Source organism: Acomys minous (assembly GCF_964271855.1).
Source record: "Acomys minous genome assembly, chromosome: 1".
NCBI lineage: Eukaryota > Metazoa > Chordata > Mammalia > Rodentia > Muridae > Acomys > Acomys minous.
The window spans coordinates 160,802,563-160,829,151 of record NC_140483.1 but is presented as its reverse complement, the minus strand read 5'-3'; the positions used below and the strand labels follow the sequence as shown (position 1 = coordinate 160,829,151).

Sequence of the window (26,589 nt, the reverse complement as noted above, 5' to 3'; positions counted from 1 at the left end):
CACAGCGAACCATAGCAAAGAGCAGTCATTGTGTACCAATCAGAGTTAGAGGGCACAAAGATAAACAGAGATGTTAGATCCTTGAAGATTATCCTGTTACCTGGTTCCGTTGGAGGTTAGGGATATGTACACAACTCAAGGAAGGAGTAGATTGTGAGGGTTTTAAAGATAATCTGCCATTAACTACATTGTCACTGCATTGGTCTTACAGGGTCCTTATGCCTTGAAGGTAGACTTTTTTTGTGCCTAATAAATCTGTTAGAAAATATAACCATTTTTACTAGGTATATGTAACCTTTGACCACTTATCAGGACATATAATACCATAAGTGAGGTAGCTCATGTCTATAGTCAGAAAGAATTTATTCAAATCCAAGATCTGATTTTCCTTCTAGTTGACCTTGGTGAAGTCATTTTCCCCTCTAAGAGTCAGTTTCTTTATTAATGAATAGAAATATGATTTGAACCATAAGGTTATTGTAGCTATTAAATCATATAATTATATAACATATATAACTGTGTATTAAGACACATGCATATTTATACATATATTGTGTGTCTATAATATATTTGTATTGTGTGTCAATTAGATAATAAATATATGTGAATACTCATTTATACACATATACTTGTTTTTTCTTTTTATTATTTATTTAATATTTTATTAATTTATTCATATTACATCTAAATTGTTAGCCCATCCCTTGCATCCTTCCATTCATCCCTCCCTCCCGCTTTCCCCCTACTCCCTTCCCCTATGGCTGTGACTGAGGGAGACCTCCTCCCCCTGTATATGCTCATAGGGTATCAATCTCTTATTGGTAGCTTGCTATCCTTCCTCTGAGTGGCACCAGGCCTCCTTATCAAGGGGACGAAATTTTTTATTTATTTTATTTGCATTGGTTTTTGCTTGCATGTATGTCTGTGAGAGGGTATCAGATCCTCTGGAACTGGAGTTACAGACAAGACTGCCATGTTGGTGCTGGGAATTGAACTCAGGACCTCTGGAAGAGCAGTCTGTGCTCTTAACCTCTGAGCCATCTCTCCAGCCCTATACACATATACTTGTACACAGAGAGAGGTGGGGGAAGGGAGAAAACCTCCGAGTTAAGCTCTTCATTCATTCTCTGTAGGTTAACATTAATCCTTGATGTTTAATGATTTTCCACAAAAATTGCTCATATCTTAGAGCCCTATTTTTCTAATTTGATCACTTCCCCTTGGCAGGGAGGCCCTGTGAGCACAAAGAAGAAGAAGAAACTGGCTATCCAGATGAGACCAGATAGGCTGTGGTCAGAATGTGGGGGAGGCGGTCTCCCCGTGTCACAGGTCTAAGGGAGTGAAATAGGGCAGAAGTGGAAGGGAGGGTAGAAACCGGAATATACATGTGGAGGCATAACAACTGTGATGCAAGATAAATAAATTACAATTACAATTTTTAAAAGAATGGTATGTCAAGTATTCTGTGGATGTTTGATTTGTTCTCTCCCTATGAGCAGGTGGAGATGGTACAATCCTTCCTACATTATAGAACACTCTTGAAGAGCATGCTGGAAGGAATCCATCTATGCTCTCTTTCCAATGTAGGCAGCTGATTTTCAGTCCAGTGAAATATTACCAGACCTACTGGCAGAAACACATGACTCTCAGAAGTTGTCTGGGACCCCACACAATATGCCTCTCAGCTACTGGGCTTCCACCATTTACCTCTGCTCACTCATCTTTTTGTTTTCTTTACTGTAGTTTGTTATTCTCCCGTTTGTTCTTTTATTTCATGTTCCATGGCTTAATTACTCTGGGCCAGAAGAGGGCAGCTGTGTTTTCTACCACCTATATTCCTTTGATAGTCTCTGTTTCTCTGGAAAAATACCTGTCATTTAGCAAGCACAGTTGGTCTGTGGTAGGAAACAGGGAGGCCAAAGGTTTCCATGTCTGGGAAACCTGGGGAATGACTCAGATTAACAGGCCGTGTATGACTCAGTGGGTCAGTTTGCTGCTTGGGTTTATTTTATTCTCTGATTCTTAGCCTGCTACAGTCTGCACTTCAGCCTCAGCATATTGCATCTTCTTTTCTTGTTGTCCTTACTTTTGATCAACAGCTTCAGCTCTTTACCAGGTTATGAGAATAAAGCATGTAGGGTTGATTTGTCTTGGGGACACTTACCACTCAGTAGAAAAATAAGTTATGAGCTAACTACAAAGAAATGGTAAGGGAGGGGTCGGCAGCTCATTGGACACCCTTGGATCAATAACAGAATGTCGTTGAGCCTATTACTTCACCTTGATTTGAATAACTCTTCGGCATTCATTTCTCACAGTTGAGTGAGATAATACTGAAATATGTGAAAACTATGAGTATGCAACAACTCATATGTACAAATGAGAGGAGATCATCACAAGAGCTAATTTAGGCTGAAGAGATAGTATGCACATTGGAAATCTGAAAGGCTTCCTGGAAGGTGTACTGGTCTTTGTCTGTCATTTTCACCCCTACAATGCCATCATTTTATCCTTGCACACAGTACTCCCTCCTACCAGAGTTCCTTTCTCTCCTGTGTTTGCTGGCTGAAACTCTCAATACCATCAACACGCAGCAAACTTCTGCTTTTTGATATATCAGTCCTCTCATTCAAGTTGAGTGCCATGGTTTGCAGCAATTGATATTCAAATCATTTCCATGAGTTGGGCAAATGACTAGGAAAAGCAATATATGAAAAGCAGAAAAAATCCAAATTCTCTGTTTTCTAGTAAAAAAAAAAAACAAATAAACACAAAGAACCATGCTATATACTAAAAAGGAGTTTAAGAAACAGTATTTAGAACCATGTCTGTGGTCCCTGCTGCTGCTGGAAACAAGATGGAATTCTGTGATCCATGCTGTAACCAGCTGTTATGGTCAAGAAACTGTCTTTTGCAGTGCCATCAGTGACTGAAGGCTCATGATTGACAATGAGAGACATTGAAGGCTTCTTTGACAGCCTCTTCTATCCCCAAACAAAACAAAACAAAACAAAACAAAACAAAACAAAACAAAACAAAACCACAATAAACAGTCCATACAGGAAGCTACTGAAAAGAGCTTTAAAATTGTGGCAAATTTGCTGAAGTTAGCTCTTCATATTTGATGGCTTCTGGCAGTTGTCTTTATGGGGATGACCACTGAGAGTTGGACCATGCTTCAATGAGTATATATGCAAATCAAATCGAACTTGGTGTATTTCTCTTTTTCTTTTTTGAGAGAGGGCACATGGGTAAGAGGGTGGATCTGGGAAGAATAAGAAGTGAGTGTGATCTGGGTTCATTGTGCTAAATTCCCAAATAATAAATAGGAGTATTGTGTTGATAGGAAAGTAAAATAAAGAAAATGAGTTTCTGTTTTAGATGGGGGAAATGAGGCCCAGTAGGTTACACAGCTTGTCAAAAGTGCCCAGAACATTTTGGAGACAGACTCAGAAAGATAGTAAGAGGCTCATTCTGTTTCCCAGTGTCACCTGGTTTTATCTCCTTATTTCAGAAGATCTATGTCATTCTCTTTTATTATGCAGAAGTCTGAGAGTATATAAAGCTGGTGTTCAGAAGTCTATAGTTCCAGAAGTTTCTGCTGCTAGCATATTTCAGCATAGTCACCTTTATAAAGATGTCAGAAATTCTGTGTGGACTTTTATCTCAGAGTCCAAAGAACCACTTCTCAAAGGCAGACCTGCTATACAGCTGGAGTGCTTCAATTGTTTTAAATGTGTGTCAGTGAGCAACAGCATATAAGCAGATCAGCCTGAGCTCTCCTGTGGGCAGTGAAGGGAGCTAGTAAGACATCAGTTAGGACAACCATTTCCATGGTGTGATTGTGGTTGGGAAGATCTTCCTGTCAGCTTGGTCACCTGAGAAGCTGAGGTTTATTTTGATTCAACAGACATAGCATGGAGACAAAGCCTCTGAAGCCAAGCTCAGTAGATGTGAGTTCCAGATACTCTCCCCATATTCACAGCTTGCCAGGTTGAGTCTGGGCTACTGTTTTTGCTTTTTGGGAGTCAGTGTATCAGGCCTTGGAGGTTGGCATCCCAGGAGCATTCTAACACTCTCTTGACTAATCATGTGCCCGTCTGCTCTTAGGAATCCAGCTTTGTCTTTTTTTAAATGCATGAGTTTGTGGATGCCTGGTTGACCCACCTCAAACCGATCATGTATTAATTCCTTTCTAAATATTAAAAATTTAAAAATGTGAACATGAAGAAAAAGTAAACAAAGAAGAAATCAGTAATCATGTACTTTTATTGTTTATTTATATTTTTTTTCATTTTTTGTTTGTCTGAACACGTGCTTGTGCTTTCACACATATGTGCAGATCGGACGATAACTTGTATTAATAAGTCTTTTTCTTTTATTACCTGTGTTCTGTGGAATGAACTCAGATCATCCAGATTGTAGTTCTTAGCTTCTGAGCCAGCTCCCCAACTTGAGAGTTTTATTCTTTTTAACATCTCTCAGTCTCCTTCCCAGTTGGAATTCCTCCCATGTTTTTTTTTCTATTTCACACTTTATAAAACTTGTATTCTACTGTTCCTCTCTCAAATCCCCCACCTTCCCTCCCTGCCTATGGTCCCTTTATGCTTTCCTGGTTTCCATGGTTACTTTGTGTTATGTACTCACATCTGAGTATGTATGCATTACACTCAGATATTCTAGTCTTTAATACATTCTTTACCTACTGACCTTATCTGATTTTCTTTCTATCCACTCTTAACTCTGAAAAAGTGGGGAAAAAGTGAGTTGTAGACATCATGGCGTTACTCTTAAAATGTTATGCCGTGCTTTTACATGGAATGAGGGCATGTATAACCCAATAAACAGGTCGACATTAATGAAACATTATAATGAAAATAATATATATATACATAAACATACATCAAGAATTATATTATTAACCCCCTCAATGAATACATGTTGTACAATATAATCTTACTGTCATTCCAAAGACTTTCATTCTTACTTTTCCTTTCCTTACACAAAGGCCATCATTCTAACACTTACTCTTACCATTTCTACACAGCCTCCACCTTATACCAGCTCCAGTGGCTTTTTAATGTTTCTTGTTCCTTTTTATACATCTCTTTCTGTCTCACCCCCAGGCAAATCTTTTTGCCTTAAAAATGCTCCTTTTCCTTCTGTGCCCCTGGCAAACTGCCTTATCAGGTATCATCTTAAATCTTACTTCCCTTAGGATGCTTTTAATAAAATCCTTAAGTTAGGTCAAATGCTATATCTATCCATGTTAGTATCCAATTACTGTTACCACTAAGGCTTTTAATCATACTACAGTAGAACTAGTACTCTACAGTTACATTAGTCATATAGATACATGTGTATGTTTGTATGTGCGTGTGTTTAGTTTTCATGACATACTGTTGTGAACACTCTATGAACATCCTATACTCATTCTCCACCTACCCTATCAATCTCAGAGCCCACTACCATTCCTGATATATAATAATTATACTACATTAGTTAGAGAAATGCATCTGCAGTCAAATTGCTTTAAAGCTAAAAGGAGGCATTACCATTACTCGCTCAAACCTTCCCTTCCCAAAATCCAGATTTCTTCCCCACTGCCCTGTAGACATCTCTACATGGAGAAATACGAAATGTCTCTGATTATATCTTGCATTCTCTCAACTGTCACTGCAATTGCAAGCCAGATCCATCACACATGGAGTTTTCTCCATATCAGAAAGCTGAAGGTCCATTTCTGGATGCTGATCAATTCTAAACCCGACTTCTCTTCCTTGATCCCATTTGTTTTCTCAGTCTCACAGATAATACTGTAGGATATCATAATCTTACTAACATAAACCCATAATCCCACAAACTCTTATTTCCTCTCCAGTTACTCTTCACTTTCTTCAAGCCCTGTCTCTCTTCTGATTTGGGACTGTAGCTTTTATGTGTCTCATAGCCTCATCATTTCCCCCTTTGCCTTGTACTCTCCTTCCTAAACAGGGTGGTCTTGGTAAAACGCATTCCAGATCATGTGACACATTTAGCTCAATTTCTTGCAATCATTCCTCCTTCATTTAATTATAAAAAACAATTCTTCTCAAGTGGTCAGTTGTGTTCAACTCTCTTGATGCCTGTTCTTATCTGATATTATATTACCACCTATTAGACCCTAACCTCAGCCACAACTCTTTAGTCATTGTATTACAATGTTAGATTTTTGCAAAGCTGTGGCTAAAACATTTGAGACAATAGTTTTTTTTAAGAAGATTCATTATTTTAAGATCTTGTTTCAGAAAGTTTCACGCATAGTCACATGGCTCAGGAAGAACATGGCCATAGAAGCATAAGGAGGCCTACTGCCCACATAGTGAGCAGGAAGCAGTGAAAAGGCCATAGAAAAAGGGAAGACATCAGGTCGTAATAAGATTTCCATGACTAGCCCTGAAAGATTTATCTTTCCCAACTAGGTTCCTCCTCCCATCTTTCCATTACCTTCCAATAATTGAATGTTTCAGGGAGAGGATCAATCAACTAATCAGGACAAAGCCATCATGATCCAGTCCTTTCTGGAAACACTCTCAGAGACACACTCAGAGAGGTGCTTTAACTCATAGGCATTTCTAAATCTTATCAAATGAAAATCAGGATTAACTAACCTTCAAACCAGGTGTCCTGATGTTCCTTCTGCTTAGAAAGCTCTTTTGCTTGATGTCTAAATTGCTCACTCTCTGACTTCCCCCAAGTGGATGATGGCACTAATTTCTGGTTTAACAGCTTTTTCTACAAGCACATGGAATCTATCTTATTCTGTTTATCTTTTGACTGCTCTATGATATTTATCACTTTCTAAATTACTTGCTTAAAACCTTTATTGCTTTAGAAAAATGTTTCATGAGGAAATACCTGTAAATATTTTTTCATTCGTCTATCTCTAGTGCTAATAGTAGTGTGTAGTACTTAATTATTTTCCTGAATGAATGTAGATGTGAAAGCATTAATAAAGATAGGTAGTTGTTTTGAGCTCCGAAGGATATGGGTAGGATTACAAACTCACTGGATCTCTATTCATCTTTGTCTATTTTCAGATGGAAAAAGGCAACTGTGTTGAAGGCTAAGAGAAATACAAGATGGGAAGTAAACATCTGTTAGTCCACACTCATCTTTAGTTGAGGTTCAGTGGTGGCTGTTGCTTATCCTCTGCCTCATGCATGGTTTTTCACTGAGATAGGTTTCTCATTATCCTTAAGAGTCTTCTCTTTACAGTCTCTAGATTTGGAACAACTGGGTTTTCAATCCTTGGGCTTCTGCCTGTGCCTGTGTTTTTCTCCTTTTATCACAATGCCTTGTAGAATCTGTCTACCTTTCCGTTTCATATTCTGCAGCCTAGATAAGTCCTCCAAACTTTAGGTCTACTGCCCAGCAATGAAATAACCTTCAAATACTTGTCAAGTCAAATTCTCCATTTCTGAGTTATTTGTACAGATATACTCCTCCAGTCCTTCTATTTGTTTTAACATGGTTAATTATTGTACCATGTATTTGAGCTTTCAACTCAAGAATCATCCATTACTCTCCCTTTTGGATCTACCTCATGAAATCTTGTGGATTCCACATAGCAAAGACATTGCCCATGTATGCACGTAGTAGCATCTTGATCTAGACTATTTTAGCTTACTCTCAGACAACAACACAATGGTGTTTTTCCTGGCATTCCTGCTTTTGATTCTGCCTTTATCTCTTCTCTTTACAACAGTTAGAATGATTTCTCTACAACACAACCCAGTTCTTGTTCATTTTCTCAGACCTCCAATGTGGGTTTTCATTTCATTGTTTTGTTTTGCATGTAAAAAATCCTCTACAGGATCCCAAATTTAAACATTTGGTCCCTAGCTGATGGTTCTGTATTAAAAAAAAAAAAAAGAAAGAAAGAAAGAAAGAAAAGAAAAGAAAAAAATGAGGTGTCATTAGGAGATAGAACCTTACAAGAGGAATGAGATAGATCTTGAGACCTCACTGTTCATTCTGGTTCCATTTCCTGCGTGTGGACACACTATGCCTAACCATGTTCCCTCTCCTGCTCTTAGGCCTTCCTTATTTGCTCTCATGTCTCACATGCCTTGATAGACCGCATCCTTCAGAAAGTGAAACCTTAAATAAACTCATTTGCCTTAAAGTTGCTTTTCTCAGGATCCTTTGTCACAATAATGAGAGAGTAACTCATATAATAAAAAATGCAAACCCCTGGTTATGACCCACTGGCCTCACTTCATGGAGATGCTATTAGTCTTTCTAACTTCTCTATACTGGCTGTCTTATCATTATTAATTCTCAAGTCATTCATGAATGGGGCATTTTTTCACCTATTCTTCCTTTGTTTTGAAAGGAAAAGTTGCAGCTGTTATAAGACTCTTTGGTGCTCCAACCTAAATGAACTGTCTTTCTATGACATTGGATTTTTCCTTGGCTTTCTTTATTTTTCTCTAGAACTAACACAAGTTCAATATTATTACTTAACCACTGTTGTGGTCATTGCCTGCCTTCCTTGTTGGAATCATCAATTGTCTGATTATCAAGGATGGCAATTTTGTTGACCTCACTGACCACTATCTCTTCCATATACAATGCTCTAATAATATAGAGTAGATGAAAATTTTGAAAGTCAGCTAAAGGTGAAACATGATATTTCTTCCTTCAATTATGTGAGAAATCACTCACTTTTTGTTGGAATATGAGTTTGTGTTAAGAACTAGCTAACCCCATCCAATTCCATCTAAAATGTATCTGGGAGCATGGAGGTGCAGGGGTAAGTATATGAACAATTTTCACATTGAGAAATACCAGTTTGAGGATATAGATGTTATTTATTGGTAATTATGAAAGATATATTGTACAGGATGGCTTTTTTCAATTAGAGAAATGGGGTTGAATGGATTTGTTGAAATGGATTTTTATACTTGAATAAGATTCATAACAAAACAGAAACAACTAAAGTACCATATAACTCCAGAGAGGAGTAAAAACTAGAAGGCAAAACCAAGCTGGCTATGTGAGCATCCTCCTTAGATTTTGGGGGTGCATTTGACAGAATGACTTGACACTAAAGGTTTAATAAAATATAAAGCAAAAGTGAAAGTGGGTAAACTGTTATCTTGTAACTATTGTAATGAACTAGCAAATAGAAACAGCACACAGATACAGTAAGGGAGCTATTCAAACAAGCACTTGCCCAGTTTCAAATTTTATACATATTAGCAAATATCTATATGTTTAGAGTGACCACTCTGAATCCATAAAGCTTTGCATAGTCTCTTATACATTCACTGTGAATTACATACTTATTCTCCAAAAGAAAATGAAGAAATTATGAGTAATTTAAAATAAAAAAATAATTAGCTTTATGTCCTGATTTATGATTAATCCCTTTGCTTGGATTCTGTATTCTCCAATGAATGTCACCCTATTTTGGCCTTCTTTCTAAATGCCATACTGTACTCACACTGACAACTGATAGATAATACATCTGTATTATCTGTAGAGAACTTTGCTGTGACTGTAATAAGAACAAGGTAACAGAAGAAGGAGCTGGCCACTTGAAGTTTACTTCTCAATATGAGGAGTCTTCAGTCCAAATGAAGACAGGTTTCTATTTATTTCTTAGTGGGATTAATGACTACTTCCCAGCAAGTTGTTGAATGTGCCATGAGCCAAGCTATGTTTGGGGGAGATGATTTTGGCAACGTCGTTTAAGGTTGTCAAGGAGGAAGCAGGGGGCCAGGTGGGTAGCATTTGTGCTTCTGTGTGACTTGGCTAAGGACTTGCTCTGTTTAATCTCATAAGGCACCTTCCCTGGACATATTAGACATGCTTGCTGATTGGGAGTGGGAAAAATGAAAGCACTAAGGTGTTAAGGATTAATTTCAAAGTTCCCCACTTCTGAAGATTTAATTGGCACCCCTGCCTGCATATGAAATAGGGTGATGTAATAAATAGAAACAGGAAGTCACTGAAGATTTAAGCAATTTGGAAACAGAATCTTGAGTAACATGCCAGGCACCAGGGGCACAGTGTTGGCAGTGAAACCATATGAATGTGGAGAGTGCCTGGGTACATGGGCTACCCCATGCTGGGAAAGAGAAAAGATCCATTTCTAAGCCCATTGGCACTATCTTTGTTTATTTAAGGATTGCTCACTGGGTATTTTATAAACCTCAGGCAATGGAGAAAACAAAACAAAACAATACAAAACAGAACAAAAAGTTACTGTCCGTAATCCTCAAATTTACTCTGTAGTGTGTTGACTTTATTGTCATCCCAGGGTAAACAATATGTTATGTTTTGTGGGTCTGGAAGAACCGGAGCTGGCTATAGTAATTGAGAAACTGTCCTGTGGGAATGACCTCCAGAAAGAGAAGCAGAATGGAAGGCAAGAATGAGGCGTGATGTTTGTCCAGAGCAGAGGAAACCTTGGAGGTTATACCTTTTTTATCTTGATATAAAGTCACCAGGGAGCTTGTTAGAAAGGTTGATGCTGAGACTGGGCCACCAAGTTTCATATGACTTCTTATTTCTGTATGTTAATATTTGTTTTCAGTGCAGTCTATTGAGGAGGGTGCCCTGGGCCCTTACTTCATAAGATCGTGAAGAGAACCTGCATCAAATAGCTCACAGATTGTGCTCCTTTGCCCATAGTATAGGGTGGTGAAGGGAGAGACAGGGTTCACTAGCTATTTCCATTCACAACGAAGATCTCCTTCTAGTCCCTGGCCTGTTTGGTTGGTTGGTTTTCCCCAGAAAAATTCAAGTTGTTTTTTTATATTCACTCCCACAGCCCTAACATCAGATTAGAAAAGAAAAGTTGACAGATATCTCTAATTCAATGATTTGGAAGGATAGATTGCCTTCACAAAAGTTTCAAGGCCATAATAAAGTTCACCTGGCCATTTTTACAAATGGAAAAAAATCTATCAAGAAATCATATCTTAGTTAAATTGGTGTTCATTCCAACTTAAAGATGCTGTGAGAGTAATTAGTCAGTTTGCACTGTCTTTGCCCACAATGCAGAGCTAGATTCCTTATGTCATATTGCAGCTTTTAAGGAGTCCAAAAATATTGGCAACTTTGCATAAATAATAAGAAATGTATAATAGCTTATGAAGCATTCATTTGAATCCATGGATTTGATATTCATTACCGGCAATTCTCTTGCTAGACAAAATCCTGACACAGTACAGACAAGAGTTGGTTGGTATCTGAAGACTGAATTTCTTCTGTAAAATGAGACTCATTACCATAAGCAGCTTCTGTGATACTGGTGCTTAGTAACACAAAGTGCCTAGCCCATGCCAGCTGGATCAAGTGACTAATATATATTTTTGTATATAAATCTTTAAAAACAAGCATTGCTATGCTGAAAATTAAGTTTGTGGTGGGGGGGAGACAGAGACACACATGCATACAGAGTGTATTTGTTCAAGTAATGTGAGAGATAGAAGGAAAGAGAGGCAGTGAGACAGAAATGGAAAAGTTGATCATTATTTTCTAAAAAGCATATTCCATGTGAGCTTGCTGACAATGACTTTTCTAGGATGTAGCCAAATATTAGCACAAATAATTTGTTACTAGTATCTTAAAATAGCATACAAGCAAAGAAGAAAAATTAAACAGGGGAAGCATTTTTGTATGTTTTGGTAGAAAGGATGGGGTAAAATTCAGACTTCTTGTAATTTTATGATGGTATCTTATAACATCTTTTAGAATATCACCTCACTGCCAGAGCTAAAAAAAAGATTAGGAGTTAATTCCTTCTGAACTGTGATCTACCATCTTTTCATGTGTGAAACTAACACATAGTTAAAGGTCATAACAATTATGAGTTCCATACTGGCATGTCTCCCCTCCTCCTGAGCATTCACAAAACAGTTCTTAATATTACATATATAATTCCCCTATCCCTTGAAATTGGCTGTATCTCCTCAACAAAGGCAGACCCACTGGAATGTCTTTCTGACCACCTTTGGGATTATGAATCCTACCCTTAAGTGTATATGTCAATCATCCTTGCAAATTCTGCTTCAGCAAATTTTAAGACAGCAACCTTCCTGGTTCTCACCATCAGCCTACTCTTTTATTTATTCATTAATTAATTTTTATTTACTTTACGTTTTGTTGAGAACTTTTCCTCCCTCTCCTCCTCCCAGTCCTTCACTCTCTCCTCCCTTCCCTTTATGTTCCCTCCCTTACTCCTCGGAAAAGGGGAGACCTCCAATGTATATCAACCTGCCTTACCATATCAAGTTGTAGTTGTACTTAGTGAATCTTCTACTGAGGCTAGACACGGCTGTCCAGTTAGAAAAAGGAAATCAAAAGGCATTCAACAGAATCAGAGAAAGCCCCTGCTCGTCTTGTTAGAGGTCTCACTAGAGGGCCAAGTCCAAGCAGGATATTCTACTTTCTCAAATCTGACAGACACACCTCCCTTTCTTGATCAGCCTTTGCTGTTCTGCTGTTATTGCCGGCCATTATTTTTCCAGACCTTGGAGCCATATTCTTGTGAAGTACAACTCATCAGATCCCACTAGATAGGGAAATTAGTAATGTCTCTCTTCTTGATGTGGTGTTCAGACAATCACATAAGTCTAAGGATGCTGTAGATGCTCTCTGGTGGGCCTCCACTCTCACTGTTTATTTAATATCAGTCGCTTTACTTGATCATCAACTCATGAAGTCCACTATAGGGGCTGTTTTATTTTCTCGTATTATTGGTGTTACTTGGGTGTTTTTGTTATGGGTGTTTTATACACTTTAGTGTGCATTTGACTGACCTTTTTTCTGTCTTTAAAATAGCTCCAATATAATTTTAGCACTTTAGTGGCCAAGGATTATGAGTTTAACAAATTTGGGCTGCATAGTTAAATTTGTCTCAAAATAACAAATGAGGTACAAGCAAAACAATGGAAAAAACATAAAATTGCTTCAATATGGTTATATATAATGAAACATCTTTGTTTTCTTGTTTTGTGTACTCTCATAGTTTTTAAACATTTTTAGAGACAAAGGATTTTTTTTGGCCAAAAAGTTAAAAGCAAAAACCAAAGAAATTAGTATAGTGTACCAATCTCTTGCTTAATTTATAATCCTCCAACATGGTGTCTTTTGTTATTTCTTTAAAATCAATAATTTAACTTGGCAAGTCAAGGACTTAAATCAGTGTCATCCGATTATTTTTATAATACATAAAGAGTAAATATTTCAGATAAGAAGTCCTTTTGTTTTTTATATGATTGTTCATCTCTCTATGTTACTCAACATAAACCATTGGAAATATAGACCTAAACAAAACTTGGAATTGATTTCCAAAAAAGAAAAAATATTTGCATAACAAGCCATGCAACAAATATCATCTGTGGTTTATAATTTCAACCGACCAATTTAATGGCTTTTAAGAACTTTGGTTATATTTAGGTTGAGTAAAGTATGTTTTTAGATTCCTTATTTCCCAATAAAGGGACAGAAACATACTGGATATCTATAGAATGAGTTGAAGAAAAATATATTTCTCAGCTAGTTTAAAGCAGAAAGATGGAAGGATTCCATTTAGGAAGACAAGAGAGAGAGAAAAATAGGTGAGGATCTGGATGCGGAGGCAGCTATAATATGGCAAAAAACACATTTCAGTGTTCAAACACTTTCCTTTGGAAGATGTTGGTAATTAAGTGCAGCAGTATATGCTGTGAGAACAGTTTGTTTTTCACTTAAGAAAATGGACTGTAGGAGAGAAAAATGAAGAGAGACCTGTGTGGTTATTTTTGGACCAGGTTTTCTGTTAAAAATTGAGTATCTCTATGAAAAATTCCTGTCTCAGAGTCTTCATATTTCCACCTCCAGATTGATGGCAATGATGAAGACATTCTCTGTGGTTCCTCGGAGCTCTCAAATTTTGTGATCTGAAAGAGAAAATTCATATAATTGCACTGTTTAATGGGATTTGTGATAATTGGAAAATAATTGCTGCTCCAAACTTTTATTAATCTATATTTAGTTATGAGTCATGCTTTCACAATAGATGCTTTGGAAATCAGTGGAGAGACAAATCGAGTAAACAGAATTTTAAATATTTTATTTATATGCAGTTTGTACAAATCCCTGGAGCCCATAGGCATATTAAGATCATTTAAAATATCCATTAAAAGTTATGTGTTATGCGACAAACTCCTCTTTTAGAGCTCCTTGCCAAAGGATAAAAAGCTAACATTTATTGAGTAGCTACTACTGCCAGATTAATTGGATTCATTATGTCTAATATTTCCAGCTATGCTGCAAGGTAAGTCCTGATATTTCTACTGCACTGATGAAGAAACTATGAGATGGGGAGGGAAGTACCCACAATTTCTTAGCTAATGAACAACTTCATGCTGTGTCTCTGGGTAGATTTGTCTAGCTGTTAAGTCTGTGCCTATTCTACTGTGTCATAACACCTTTGAAGGAAGCCCTTTATATGTCCTATGTTCAGATATACAAGATGGTGAGCATCTGCTTTTTGTGTGTATGCGTGCTTACGTGTGTGTGCGTGTGTGTGAGAGAGAGTGTGTGTGTGTGAAATGCAAGTGTTTATGTAAACACTTAAGTGTGGGTGCTAGTGCATACATATGGGTGTAAGTTTAAAAGCCAATTATCATTTCTGGGTGACTTCCTCAACCACTTTCCATTTTATATTTTTGAGTGACAGTCTCTGTTTGAACCTGGAGCTTATCATTATTTTTTAGTCTTCTCCAAAACTGGGATTAGTTCCTTATGCATTTCAGTTGGCTTTTAACATGGGTACAGTGGGATAGAACTTAGGTGATCCTATACAAGTACTTTACTAGTGGAACCATCTGTCTTATTCTGTCTGCTTGTTTTTGGTACTCTCTCTTTGACCTGTGTAGTATAGGCTGATGTCCTTGTAACACACTTGCGAAGGTCCATTCTTTCCTCCCTCAGTATGTTGCATTCAGCAGAGGAACTATCAAGACAGTCAGAGCATCTAAATTTCCATCTGTAGTCTAGCACAGATTTGCCAAGCTAACCTTCAGATCACTGAGACCCAGTTTCTCCCACTATGATGATATCGGCAATCTTTTCTATCTTCCAGGTTACTGGATAGAAAACATAAATGGTAACAGAGATTTGGAAGGAACTTAGTGCTCTACAGAACCCATAAATCTCAGTAATAGAAGGAAGCAGAATTTTTAGAGTGGTACATGCTGAATTTGAAATCAGAGTTCTCTGTTCTGTCCTCATGTTTCCCCTCATACCACTGACAATACTGTAAGATTGAGTAAACCCCTTCTCTTTCCGAGCTTAGATTTTTCTCTATAGTGAAATGATACCAATATTTTGGGGCGTTTTATAAAAGCAATCCCACCCTCATGTATGGATTCTCCATGGCAAAATAGTATGTGAATGAGCAAGAGCTCAGAGGCTCTCAGCAAATGCCAGTTGCTCAGTAAGAAACAAAGCAAGTGGGTCTCAAGCTGCCTTCCCCAATATTAATTTCCATCACCCCATGTGCCCTGTGTTCGCTAACTATACTGCATGAAGAATCCCACTTGTGTTTCTGGGAGTGGTGCATTCAGAAGAAAGTTGTTTTATTCCCTACGAACTCTTCATAGTTCTGTTCCTTTGCTTCTTCAGTTTTTCCTCAAGGAGGAAATGAGCTCCAGCCCAGTGTGTGTTGCCTGGATTGGACATTTTTATTTCTCCAAACTTTGTTTCTTCCTGATCTTTAAGATCTGCTCTGGGAATGCTACAAGAATAAAATTATAATTTGGGCTAATGAGATGGCTCAGCAGTTTGAGGCACTTGCTACCAAGCTTGAAGACCTGAGTTCCATACTTGAGTCCACAGAGTAGAAGGAGAGAACCAACTCCTGCAAGCTGTCCCTGTAAGCTGTCCTATGACCTCCGTATCTATGTTGTGGCACACATGGACATGCCCATTAAATTTTTACAATATTACTTAAATACACCTTAAAAAATGACATGCAAATTCTAAGCAGAGACGATTTTATTCTTTAAATGTAAGTCCTTACTTCTAATGGAAACGGTACTATTCATAATCACATTTTTAGAGATGGTTCTTTCTTTTTATTTGTCTTTTTCCCTTGCTTTTCTCCTTTTGCCCTTTCAGAGCCAGAATGTTCGGAAGATTCACTTGGATGCCATGGCTCCTCAACGGCCCTCCCACACACATTCTGGGGCATGAATGCAGGCAGGGGATTTGGCACTGTCACCCTTGCTCGTTAAAATGCATCATTTCTACTTCACATGTGCCCTTGGGTTCACCTTTTCTGGAGCTGGCTGGGGATCTGTGGGAGAGAATGGGAACAGCAGGCAAGAGAAATGCCCTCACATTTCTTCTCAGTGCAATGATTTTGTCTTCTTACCCTCCTCCTCTGTGATTCCCCTTGTTCATCCCTGGGATAATTTGCTGCTAACAATATCTGAAGCAGCCTCCGAGAGTTCTCCATCACACTGAGACCCGAAGCTTCATTTTATTCCATTTCCAAGTGATTAGTTAATGCAACCAAAAGTCAGCCATTCAGGAATAAACAAATCCAAATGCCCAGCAACTCCAATCAGTCATATTTCCAACAAACATTTATTAGATATAAAGTTTCTATAAAACACTCTAAGATGCTTCTTTGGATGAATTCAAATCTATAGAGAAGTGCGTACCTACATTGACCCTCAAACAGTTACTTTACTGAGTGTTGCTTGTAAATAGACAGCAAGTTGCCGAGAGCCAGGCAGAGTCTCCTGAGGGTTTGTTTGGAGGACTTCAGTCAGAATCTACTGCCTTTGTCTTCCTAGAAAACCATGCCGATGCTTGTGACTTATCATGAACCCACAGACTCTACAGTTCTTAGAAGATGTTCCAGAACAGCTACCCTGCTAGTGCCATTGGTTGCATTCCTCTTGGCGGTGACTTTATTTTGCCTTTTGAATATACCAAAATCAAAGATGTTGGTAGTCCACACTCCTCGCATGTTCAGGACTGTGTATGTTCACTCTGATGTGATCATAACCTCAGCTTCTTTTTCTATTCATCATTTTTATAATTTATTCTATAGTTTAAGCTATTATTATTAGTTACATGTGTATACATAGGGTGTATCCCATATGTGCGTCGAGGGAGTCATGCTTGAACACCCACCCATGTATGGAGGTCAGAGAAGAATATCAGGGATCCTATTCTATCACTCTTTGCCTTATTCTCTTAAAACAAGGTTTCTTACTGAACATGGGTTTCCCAATTCAGCTGGAAAGACTAGTCAGAAAGTTTCAGCAATCATTCTATGCCTGCCCTGTACAGTGTTGGAGTGTTAGTGTTGTGTGTGGTGTGCTATGATATAGTGGAGTATGGTGTGTATGTGTATGTGTGTGTGTGTGTCTGTCTGTGTGTGTGTCTGTGTGTGTCTATGTGTTTTTGTGTGTCTATGCATGTGTGCATATACAATAAAGGTCAAACTTAGGTCATCATTACACACTTATGAGTCTTCCTGTCCCTTTCTCTACACTGAAAATTATAAAATATACATTTAAAAATACCTCTGAATTATGTCTACTGCATTATTAGACACAATAAACAAACAAGGCATGAAGCCTTCTGTATGGAAAGCAGATCAACTCTTCTTCTATTTGTAGGTTAGAGTAGTTTCAATAACTTAGAAAACCAATGTGAATATGGGTTTCATGTCCAAGAGAGACAGATTTCTTTCCCATCTCATTTCCCAGACAAAGAAATGTGACATTATTTATTATGAAAATAAAAATAAATAATACCTGCAGATGCCCACTATCTTTTTACCGTCTATTTCAATTTACAAGATGTCCTTCAGTGTTACTTCACTGAGTTCCTTGGGGTTTTGTTGTTGTTTTAAAAAGATTTATTCAGTTTTATTTTATGTGTTTGTTTTGCCTGTATTTATGTCTATGCATTGTGTGTTAGCCTGGAGCACCTAGAAGACAGAATGGGCCACCAAATTCCATGGCACTTGAGTTTTAAGTACTTGTGAGCCTCCATGTGAGTGTGGGAGACTGAACACAGATAGTTCTTTTACATGAACAGCAGAAGTGGCCTGAACCTCTGACCCATCTCTCCAGCTGCCTAATTCAATTTTTATAGAACAATTTATGGAATCATATGGTTTTAATAGTCATTGTATATATTAGGAAATAGACCTGAGGAAAATACTTTTATAGTTAACACTTACAGTTTTTAAAATATTTCACAATTATAAAATCTTACCTTTTCCCAAAGTTCTGTCTATGGGTAACTGTATGATGAAAATTACAATTTGTTCTTTCTTTCCACCCACCATCTACCCATAACCACTCAGCTTCCTATTGGAGACTCTTATATAATCACAACAGTAATGGTGATGTTGAAATAACTTTACATTAGCATTTAATTGAAGGCTGGCTGCACTGGGATCCATGCTACCAGATTTAGAACAGGCTGAAATGCATCCCTTTAAGATACCATTAACATTTCTAGAGAGTTAGGTGACATAGTCAGGTTGTAAACTCCAGCATTTCTACCTGCAGCACCTAGGCTGAAGGAGACAAGGATGCTGATGATTTTACTCAATCAGGTTTATGTATCAACTGAAGGCGTAGCTGTGTGGGAGGGGAAACATCTCTGTTAAGCGCAAGGCCTGATCCCTGCTTGTCTTAGAATCATTTCTTCCACTTAAATGCAACATGCATTCAAAACATTATTGAGTTTGAGAGAGAGAGAGAGAGAGAGAGAGAGAGAGAGAGAGAGAGAGAGAGAGAGAGAGAGAGAGAGAGAAAGTGAGAGGGAGTTTGTGTGTGTGTGTGTGTGTGTGTGTGTGTGTGTGTGTGTGTGTGTGTGTATACAGTAGCAGAGAGTCATTTCAAAAGATGAAGGTTTTTCCTCTAAAGGCAATATTTAGTCTAAAAAGAATGCTTTGGTATTACAGCTTCCTTTCAGCCTCTCCTTAAATCCTGCACCTGAGGCTCTATTCTTCCTCCATGCCCTGTCCTTGTCATCATTCACTCTTCTGCTTTCAGACTTCTTAGTGGGATGGGTCTTGCAGTAGACACCTCATACCTTCTATCGAAGAGCCTTTTTTAAATCTCAGTCTAATTGGTTCACCTACCCTGCTGGGATGCTTAATTGGGCATGAGCATATTCTGCAGATCCTATGTCATGGTAGGTTCTTCCTTTTCCTCCAGGGATATTTGCTTGCTCTATGGGCTCAGAAGGAAAGATTTATTTTATGCTGCACTCAATTCACTGAGCACTTACATGAAATTGTTCCTGATCCAGCAGAGCACATAGGCAACATTTCTTCCTTGCTTCATTTCACCTTATTTGTTCTCAGGTGGCATGGTACATGGTAAGTCACCTGCACTTGAAGTCAGGAGCCCCAGGCTTTGATTAAGTCCCTCTAGCCTTTCCCTCTCTCTCTCTTCTTGGGTTTATAACTTAAGCTTCTTGACAGTCCATTTTCCAATCCATGAATTGGGCAAATTGAATTTGATATCTTCTATAAATGGGATCAAAATGAAGCATTCAAAAAAAAGATTTAAACTCTCCATACACATATCCTGGCCTGCCACTTACTTTTTGTAAATATTATCTTATTAGAAGACAGGCATACTTAGAAGTTTACATATTATCTCTGTCTGCTCCAAATCACAGGAATGGAATTAAGTGGTTGTCTAATATGCTTAATGAATTTAAAGTCTGGTCCTCTCCAGAAATGTTATGATCAGATTGAATTGGTTCAAAATATTTTCTTAGCTTTTTGTATGTCTTAGAATTTATAATGAGAATTATAATAGAGCTCTGTGGTAGGGTTTTTACCTAGCCTGTGTATCGTCCTTTAAAAAACAAAAAAACAAAAAACAACAACAACAACAACAACAAAACCAGAGTATTTTCATATCTGTCATCTTCCAAACCCAAATGTTGTTGTTTGCTTTTGTCTCATTACCTTCTCACATTACCCTTTGTCATCTCTGCCTTCATCTTTGATGTTCCACTGCAAGGGGCAAACCCACTCCTACCTCAGTTTCTTTGCACTCACTGTTCTTTTGTTGAAGATCATTCTTCCACCCCCAGATGGCTCCGTGGATTTTTCCTCTCATTTTCATCTTTTAGTTTTTCAGTCTGAAAGGCTTATTCCTGCCACAACATAGAATTTTCAAACACACCATTCTCTTCCTTTCCCTATTTGTCTGAACATTTGTCTCTCCTTTTTGCTTATTTCTTTGCGATGTATCTGTTCTCACAAGAATGTAAGCTGCCTTAAAGCAAGTCTTTGTAAAAATCAATTTTGCTTGCTTCTTAATCTTAAGGGCTGGAATAATAGCAGACACTAAAGTTGTGGGCATATAACTTGTTTATTTCAGCTGCATATATAAGAACAGATGTAGTGGCATGGAATCTGTTTACTGGAGTCCATTGTGGTAAAAAATATAAAATTTTAGGATCCTGTTGTTGTCACAGTTTTGGCTGAAGCATCCCTATAATTGCTACAGAATTGCATGTACCATTTTCAGAGCACTATTAGTCTTGGTCATTGGTCTATAGGGTCATAGTATCTCACCTAAGGCAGTTGGTGTCAACTTTGATGACTAGAGTTCAACCCCAAGGGCCCATATACTAAAAGGAAAGGACGCACTCCCACACTTTGTCTTGGATCTCTCTCTCTCTCTCTCTCTCTCTCTCTCTCTCTCTCTCTCTCTCTCTCTCTCTCTCTCTCTCTCTCTCTCTCTCTCTCTCTCTCTCTCTCTCTCTCTCTCTCTCTCTCTCTCTCTCTGTCACATGCACACACAGACACACACACACGCACGTGCACACACACACACAATTAATAAATAAAATGTATTTTTAAAAAATAGCAACATCTGTGGGTTAGGAAGCGTGGATCAGGGCTAAAGTGTTTACCTTAAAAGTATGAAGACCTTCACATCATTAGTAGGCAATTAAGAAGGTGTGTGGTGGTTTGCATCTGTTGCCCCAATACTGAGTGGCAGGGAAGAGAAGTGTATTTCCAAAGTGTCTAACCAACTAATCTAGGTAGATCAGTCAGCTATAGATTCAGTGAGAGGAACTGAGTGAAAACTAAAGTAAACAGTGACTGAAAAACACAGCTGACAGTACCTTCTAGCCTCGATACTCACAAATACACACACATACAACACATAAATATAGAACATATCTTGTAGGCTAAAATTTACAACCATTAAAAACTGTTTAACAATTTGACACACACACACACACACACACACACACACACACACACACACACACACAGAGACATAGACACAGAGAGAGAAGAGACAGACACAGAGAGGAGAGAGAGGGAGTTCTGATAGTAACTGCATGGACTAACTGGGAAGCAAATGTTTCCCAGGCCTGCTTTGGGATGGCTCAAGCCTCATGAAGGACCCAGAGACAGACATTAAAATAGCAATTCCACAGAATTTTTGTGACAATATTGTTGATATCTATCTGTCTTTGCTTCTTTACGCTTATATGCACACATATCCATCTTTATTTCTATATATTTCTTCTCAGTTTCTTCCATTTTTGTAAAAGCAACTTATGCTGTCTGAAATTCCCTCCTCCATCATTTTCTGGCCAAATCTCATTTTTTTTCAAATGTCAGTTTGCCCAACTCTTGGCCATCCTTCATTCCTACTGCCCCGATCAATAGATTATGCCAGAGACCTTTTCCTTTGGAACCTTTTATTAAAACTATGACTAGAACAGGAGAGCATAGTTTGTAAACTTTCCTCAGCAACCAGCCACTTGAGGACCAGGAGTGCTGTCCATGATGCTGAGCAGGCTGTTGCAGACATGAAACTAGTTGCTGACTCCTTTTGCTCCTTCATTCCTTTCTAGACTAATCCTTTATTAATTCTAATTGTGTGTGTGTGTGTGTGTGTGTGTGTGTGTGTATGTGTGTGTGTGTGTGTGTGTACATGAGGGCTGATATCCATGGAGGCCAGAGGCATCAGGTTCCCCAAGAGTTGTGGTTACAGGCCATTGTAAGCTGCCAATAGGTAAAAGGAATCAGACTCTGGTCCCCTGCAAGGGCAATAAGCTCTCTTGACAGCAGAACCATCCCTCCAGTGCCATATCAAAGCATCATACAAGAACCCTAAACATGGGTTGGTTTCTATGTGGATTTGCTTCTTACAAGCTTTATATTTACTTCATGAGAGATTAACTGGGAACCAGATGTTAGCTTCTTTCCTGATTTGTACAAAAGCAACACCTATGATGGACCCTGGATGTATACCTAGTGATGTATACCTATTCTTAACAAATAAATTATTCATGGCTTTGTTGTTCTATGAGAGTGGTGTTTTGTATTTATGTTGGTTCATTCTCTTTATGTTCTCTCCATATCTACATTAAAATTGAGATTAAGGAGTCAATGTATTTACATTACCAGCTTGCTATAACAAACTAGCTAAGTTACCCTCAGCAAGATAACTTAACATCAGTGTATACAAACATTTTAATTTTGAGGCATATAGGAAATGCCACCCTGAGTTCTACATAAATATACACACGTGGAACAACACGGCTGGATTCTGAAATACATGTTTGTATGTAATATATATATATTAGTTTAAAGCATAAACTACTGAAGAAAGATACTTTTGGCAGACATAATTGGTGGGTTCCCTCTTCTCTTATTAACCATCAATGGTTGAGTAGTAGAGCTTTTGGCAATTCAGTGACATAAACCAACACTATGATGTCACTTTGGTTAGTAAACTGCATGAGTATCTCATGATATTTCAGTCATCCTCTACCCAAGCTGGTAAAGATCAGTCTCCCAGTTCACTCCATGACCAACATTAAGACTCAGTGTCTTGGGAGATTTAAGGTTGTCAGAAACTGTTAAATGGAGGCTTCTCCTGAGTTGGAGTGCTTGCTATGTGACTCATTCCATGAAGCTTCTAAAGAATGTGGTGGTAAGTAAAGAAAAAAGGAGGGAAAAGAAGATATCCTAGGATTTATAGCCTGATCATGAAGCACTAGTCCATCACATCATATTCATTAGTAGAGGCAGCATTGCTGAGTCCAGGACTCACAAGGATTAAAACGCAACTTACTCCCTTACTTCTTTGTCAGCTTTCCACACTCCTTTCTAGACCAGGCTAGTCAAGTCACTTTACTGCATCCTGTTTCTTCATGTCACAAATCCCTATACTCCTAACCTTCTCCTCTGGTATTCCTATACTAAATTCCTTACTGTAATAATCACTGACTCTGTTGCTGTCCTATTGTCCATACTGAGAATATTTTGAACCATGATCAACACCACATAAATACTTCAAAACTAAAGTACTCACATACATTCTTAGAATTGTTCCTCAAAGACATGGAATACTCATATTATTCCTTATACATCCCCTGCAACTTGATTTCCAGCAATCTGAAAATGCCATGCCTTCCATGATGCACTTAGCTTCCTCAGGACGGGCACTGTGGTATGATCATAGGTGCCTTTTATATTTTTATTGATTGTATTTAATTTACTTGCATACCTTTTATAATGTTTCTTGTTGTCTTGATATTTGAACTGTTTTCAGAATCATGGAAAGTTACTCCTTACACAGATGGAGATCATAGCTGCTAAGGTTCACAGCTATATTCTGATGGCAAATTTTTTTTGAGATTTCTGTGAACCAAGGACACGTAGAACCACTGACTTACTGGAGCCTATTCCAGCGTGATTCTAATGATTTCTCCATTCCCTTACCCTGTGGCCTTGTCTTCATCTATCTCGCCTATCCTCTAAGAGAAGAAAAAAGGAGAGAGAGAGAGAGAGAGAGAGAGAGAGAGAGAGAGAGAGAGAGAGAGAGAGAGAGAGAGAGACTTTTCATTAAATTTTGGTTCTCAAAAAATTTTGGTTCTCATAATTTTTCTGGGCTGACCTTTATGCCTCCCTTGCCTATTGTATTTATTTCAAGGGATTATTGGTAGGAAATGAGTTTTATTAGAGTAAAACCAACCTGAACTAAGTCCTATTAAGCCTCTGTTTCTTGTGGTAGTTTGTGTTTCTCAAGTTCACTCCAAATGCACCTTTAATGATTTACATGTATATATGTTGTGGGAAGCTTAAAGTTATAAAGCAATGTTTCACATTACATTAATGTACTGTGATTTCCAATGTCTTTTTCACATTATCTTTCATAGAATCCTCATACCAGCTGTAGGAAATAAATACTTTCATTGAATTTTACATATAATAAATGATGTACATCCTTTGTCCAATGTTGTATCACAGAATTTATAATAGGTTTAACAATACTTGCAGCCTTGAGTTCAGTTCTTCTCTGCTCCTGGAACCTCTACATTAAGTGAAGAGTGTTTTCATATTTCCTCTATATGGTTTTCAGAGACTTGCTTTGTTACATCAAAGTAGTGTGAATTCTATGAATTCCCATTAAATCATAGTATTAATGTGAGTTATGAATCCAAAACTTACTTGATGAAATGTCTTGAGTCTCAGGCAGCTTTGTGCCCAGGTCCTGTCCATTGTTTGTTTCTCTTCCTGCCTCTCTTCCTGCCTCTCTTCCTGCCTCTCTTCCTGCCTCTCTTCCTGTCTCTCTCCCTGTCTCTCTTCCTGCCTCTCTTCCTCCTTCCTTTCTATACTTCCATCCATTTGCTCCTTCATTCCTCTTTCCAGGTTTATATTAAATCATTCCATGTAAGACATCACTGAGCTTATTATAACGTGAGTTAGGTGCTAAATGAGAAGTTTCTGTGTAATGCATTTGCAAACTTGTGAGAGTGACTGGCAAGCAAGGAGATGGAGGTGTAGATCTATCTCCTACAAAAGGAATCAGAAATGAATAGTAATCTACTCTGACAGGGCTGGTGTGATAATTAGAAAAAATGAGACTACTACCTTTGTGGTTTTGTGTTATCACCTGTTACTCATAGGTATTCTTTCATTTACAACCTAGCAAAAGTGACCCCTGACTTTTGTATTCATGATGTTTAGCAAGAAACTCCCGGATCTGGATGTGGTTCTGATTATATATATTCCTATGATGACAGTCCTTCTAAATTAATACTCATAAACTATGGGTGGTTGAAAATTCTATAGAATAGTGTCACAGAACAAATAAAAGCTTTTGTGGAGCTGAGGGCACAGTTGTCATCTCAGTACGTGTGAGGCTGAGCCATGAGCTCAATACCAGCCAGGGCTATAAGGTTAATTCCAGCCAAGCTTGGCTACACTGTGTGTGTGTGTGTGTGTGTGTGTGTGTGTGTGTGTGTGTGTGTGTGTGTTGTGATAAAATTCAAAGCAACTGTAGTCACTCTCTCATCTATGAGAAGTGCCTATATGTGGGATGGATGGATGATCATTGGCTTGTGGCTACAAATGGAAGCTGAGGAATGTTGTTCATCTCTCCTTCCCAGGGAGTTTGCCCGTTGGAAGGTGAGGAACACAGCCATAGAAAGGAGAGATCTGGCTCGTCATCCATTGCCTCTCATGCCGGAGTTTCAAAGGAGCATCCGTCTGCTTGGCAGGAGACCCACCACTCAACAGTTCATTGACACCATCATCAAAAAGTACGGCACCCACTTGCTCATCTCTGCTACACTGGGAGGTAGGTCAGCAGCTCCAGGGCCATGCTTCCATCATTTTTTGCATTGGATGGCAGGAGAATGGGATGTTCTGGGAAACACATTAGTCTCTGCCCAATGATATAGCTCTCAAAAGCATATATTTCCATAGAAGTCAAGTTTCTTAGCTGCTGTGATCCTGTCAGAAGACATGATACATACAGTTATATAATCTCTAATTTTGGAGTATTAACTCCTGTGGAAATATAAATTAGCCTTCTAATAAAATGTTTTTTATGAATGTTATATGAGATTATAATCAACATTCTTCTGGAATGGCATCTAATCTCAGAAAAATATAATGCCCAGTGATTTTATGGAATTTCTTTTGTTTAAGTAAACATTAAGGGATGGTATTTGAGATCAGCATGATATAACTGGACAATCATATGCATCTTATATGGGCTTGGAATAGGTTAACAGGAAAGTAGGCCACTTACTTTGCTCTACTCAGTCTTACCCATATTCCCTTCTAGGGCAATCCATCTCTGAGAGAATGAGTAAAGGGAGTAGAATGAAACCAATGAAAAGACAATGAGAATGTTGGGAAATCAAGCAAACTGGGGCACTTAGGTTATGTGTCCTGCCTGAATGCATTGTTTTATATCCCTTAACCACCAAGGTGTTCTTTTTTTTTTTTCTTTCTATTTTCTTCATGAACAGTCCACTGTACTTTCTGAGAAATTTTGTGCTTCAATGCCTGTATAAGCTTAATGAGATGCACTTAGTTACGGACCATGCCAGGAAAAATAAGTTAATCTGCTGTTGGACAGACTGAAGTGTCTTTGAAACAATCACACTAACCTCAGTGAAGCAGTGGTACTTTAATTCAATAGGGAGTGGCCTGAGGAAGGCAAGTGACAGTGCTTTTCAGGCTGACTATACGCTACTTGTGAACATGTACATGTTCATATGTGCAGG

The 26,589-nt window shown here is 38.2% G+C and overlaps 1 protein-coding gene across 2 annotated transcripts in view; it reads left to right on the top strand.

Moving 5' to 3' along the window:
• The window catches only part of BRINP1 (BMP/retinoic acid inducible neural specific 1), a 190,783-nt gene that overhangs the window by 87,878 nt on the left and 76,316 nt on the right, over positions 1–26,589 (top strand). For both annotated transcript variants that reach the window (XM_084799850.1, XM_084799849.1), the window contains exon 3: positions 25,462–25,652. In XM_084799850.1, the coding sequence (XP_084655976.1) occupies positions 25,462–25,652 (191 nt within the window). The remainder of the gene's footprint in view (positions 1–25,461; positions 25,653–26,589) is intronic.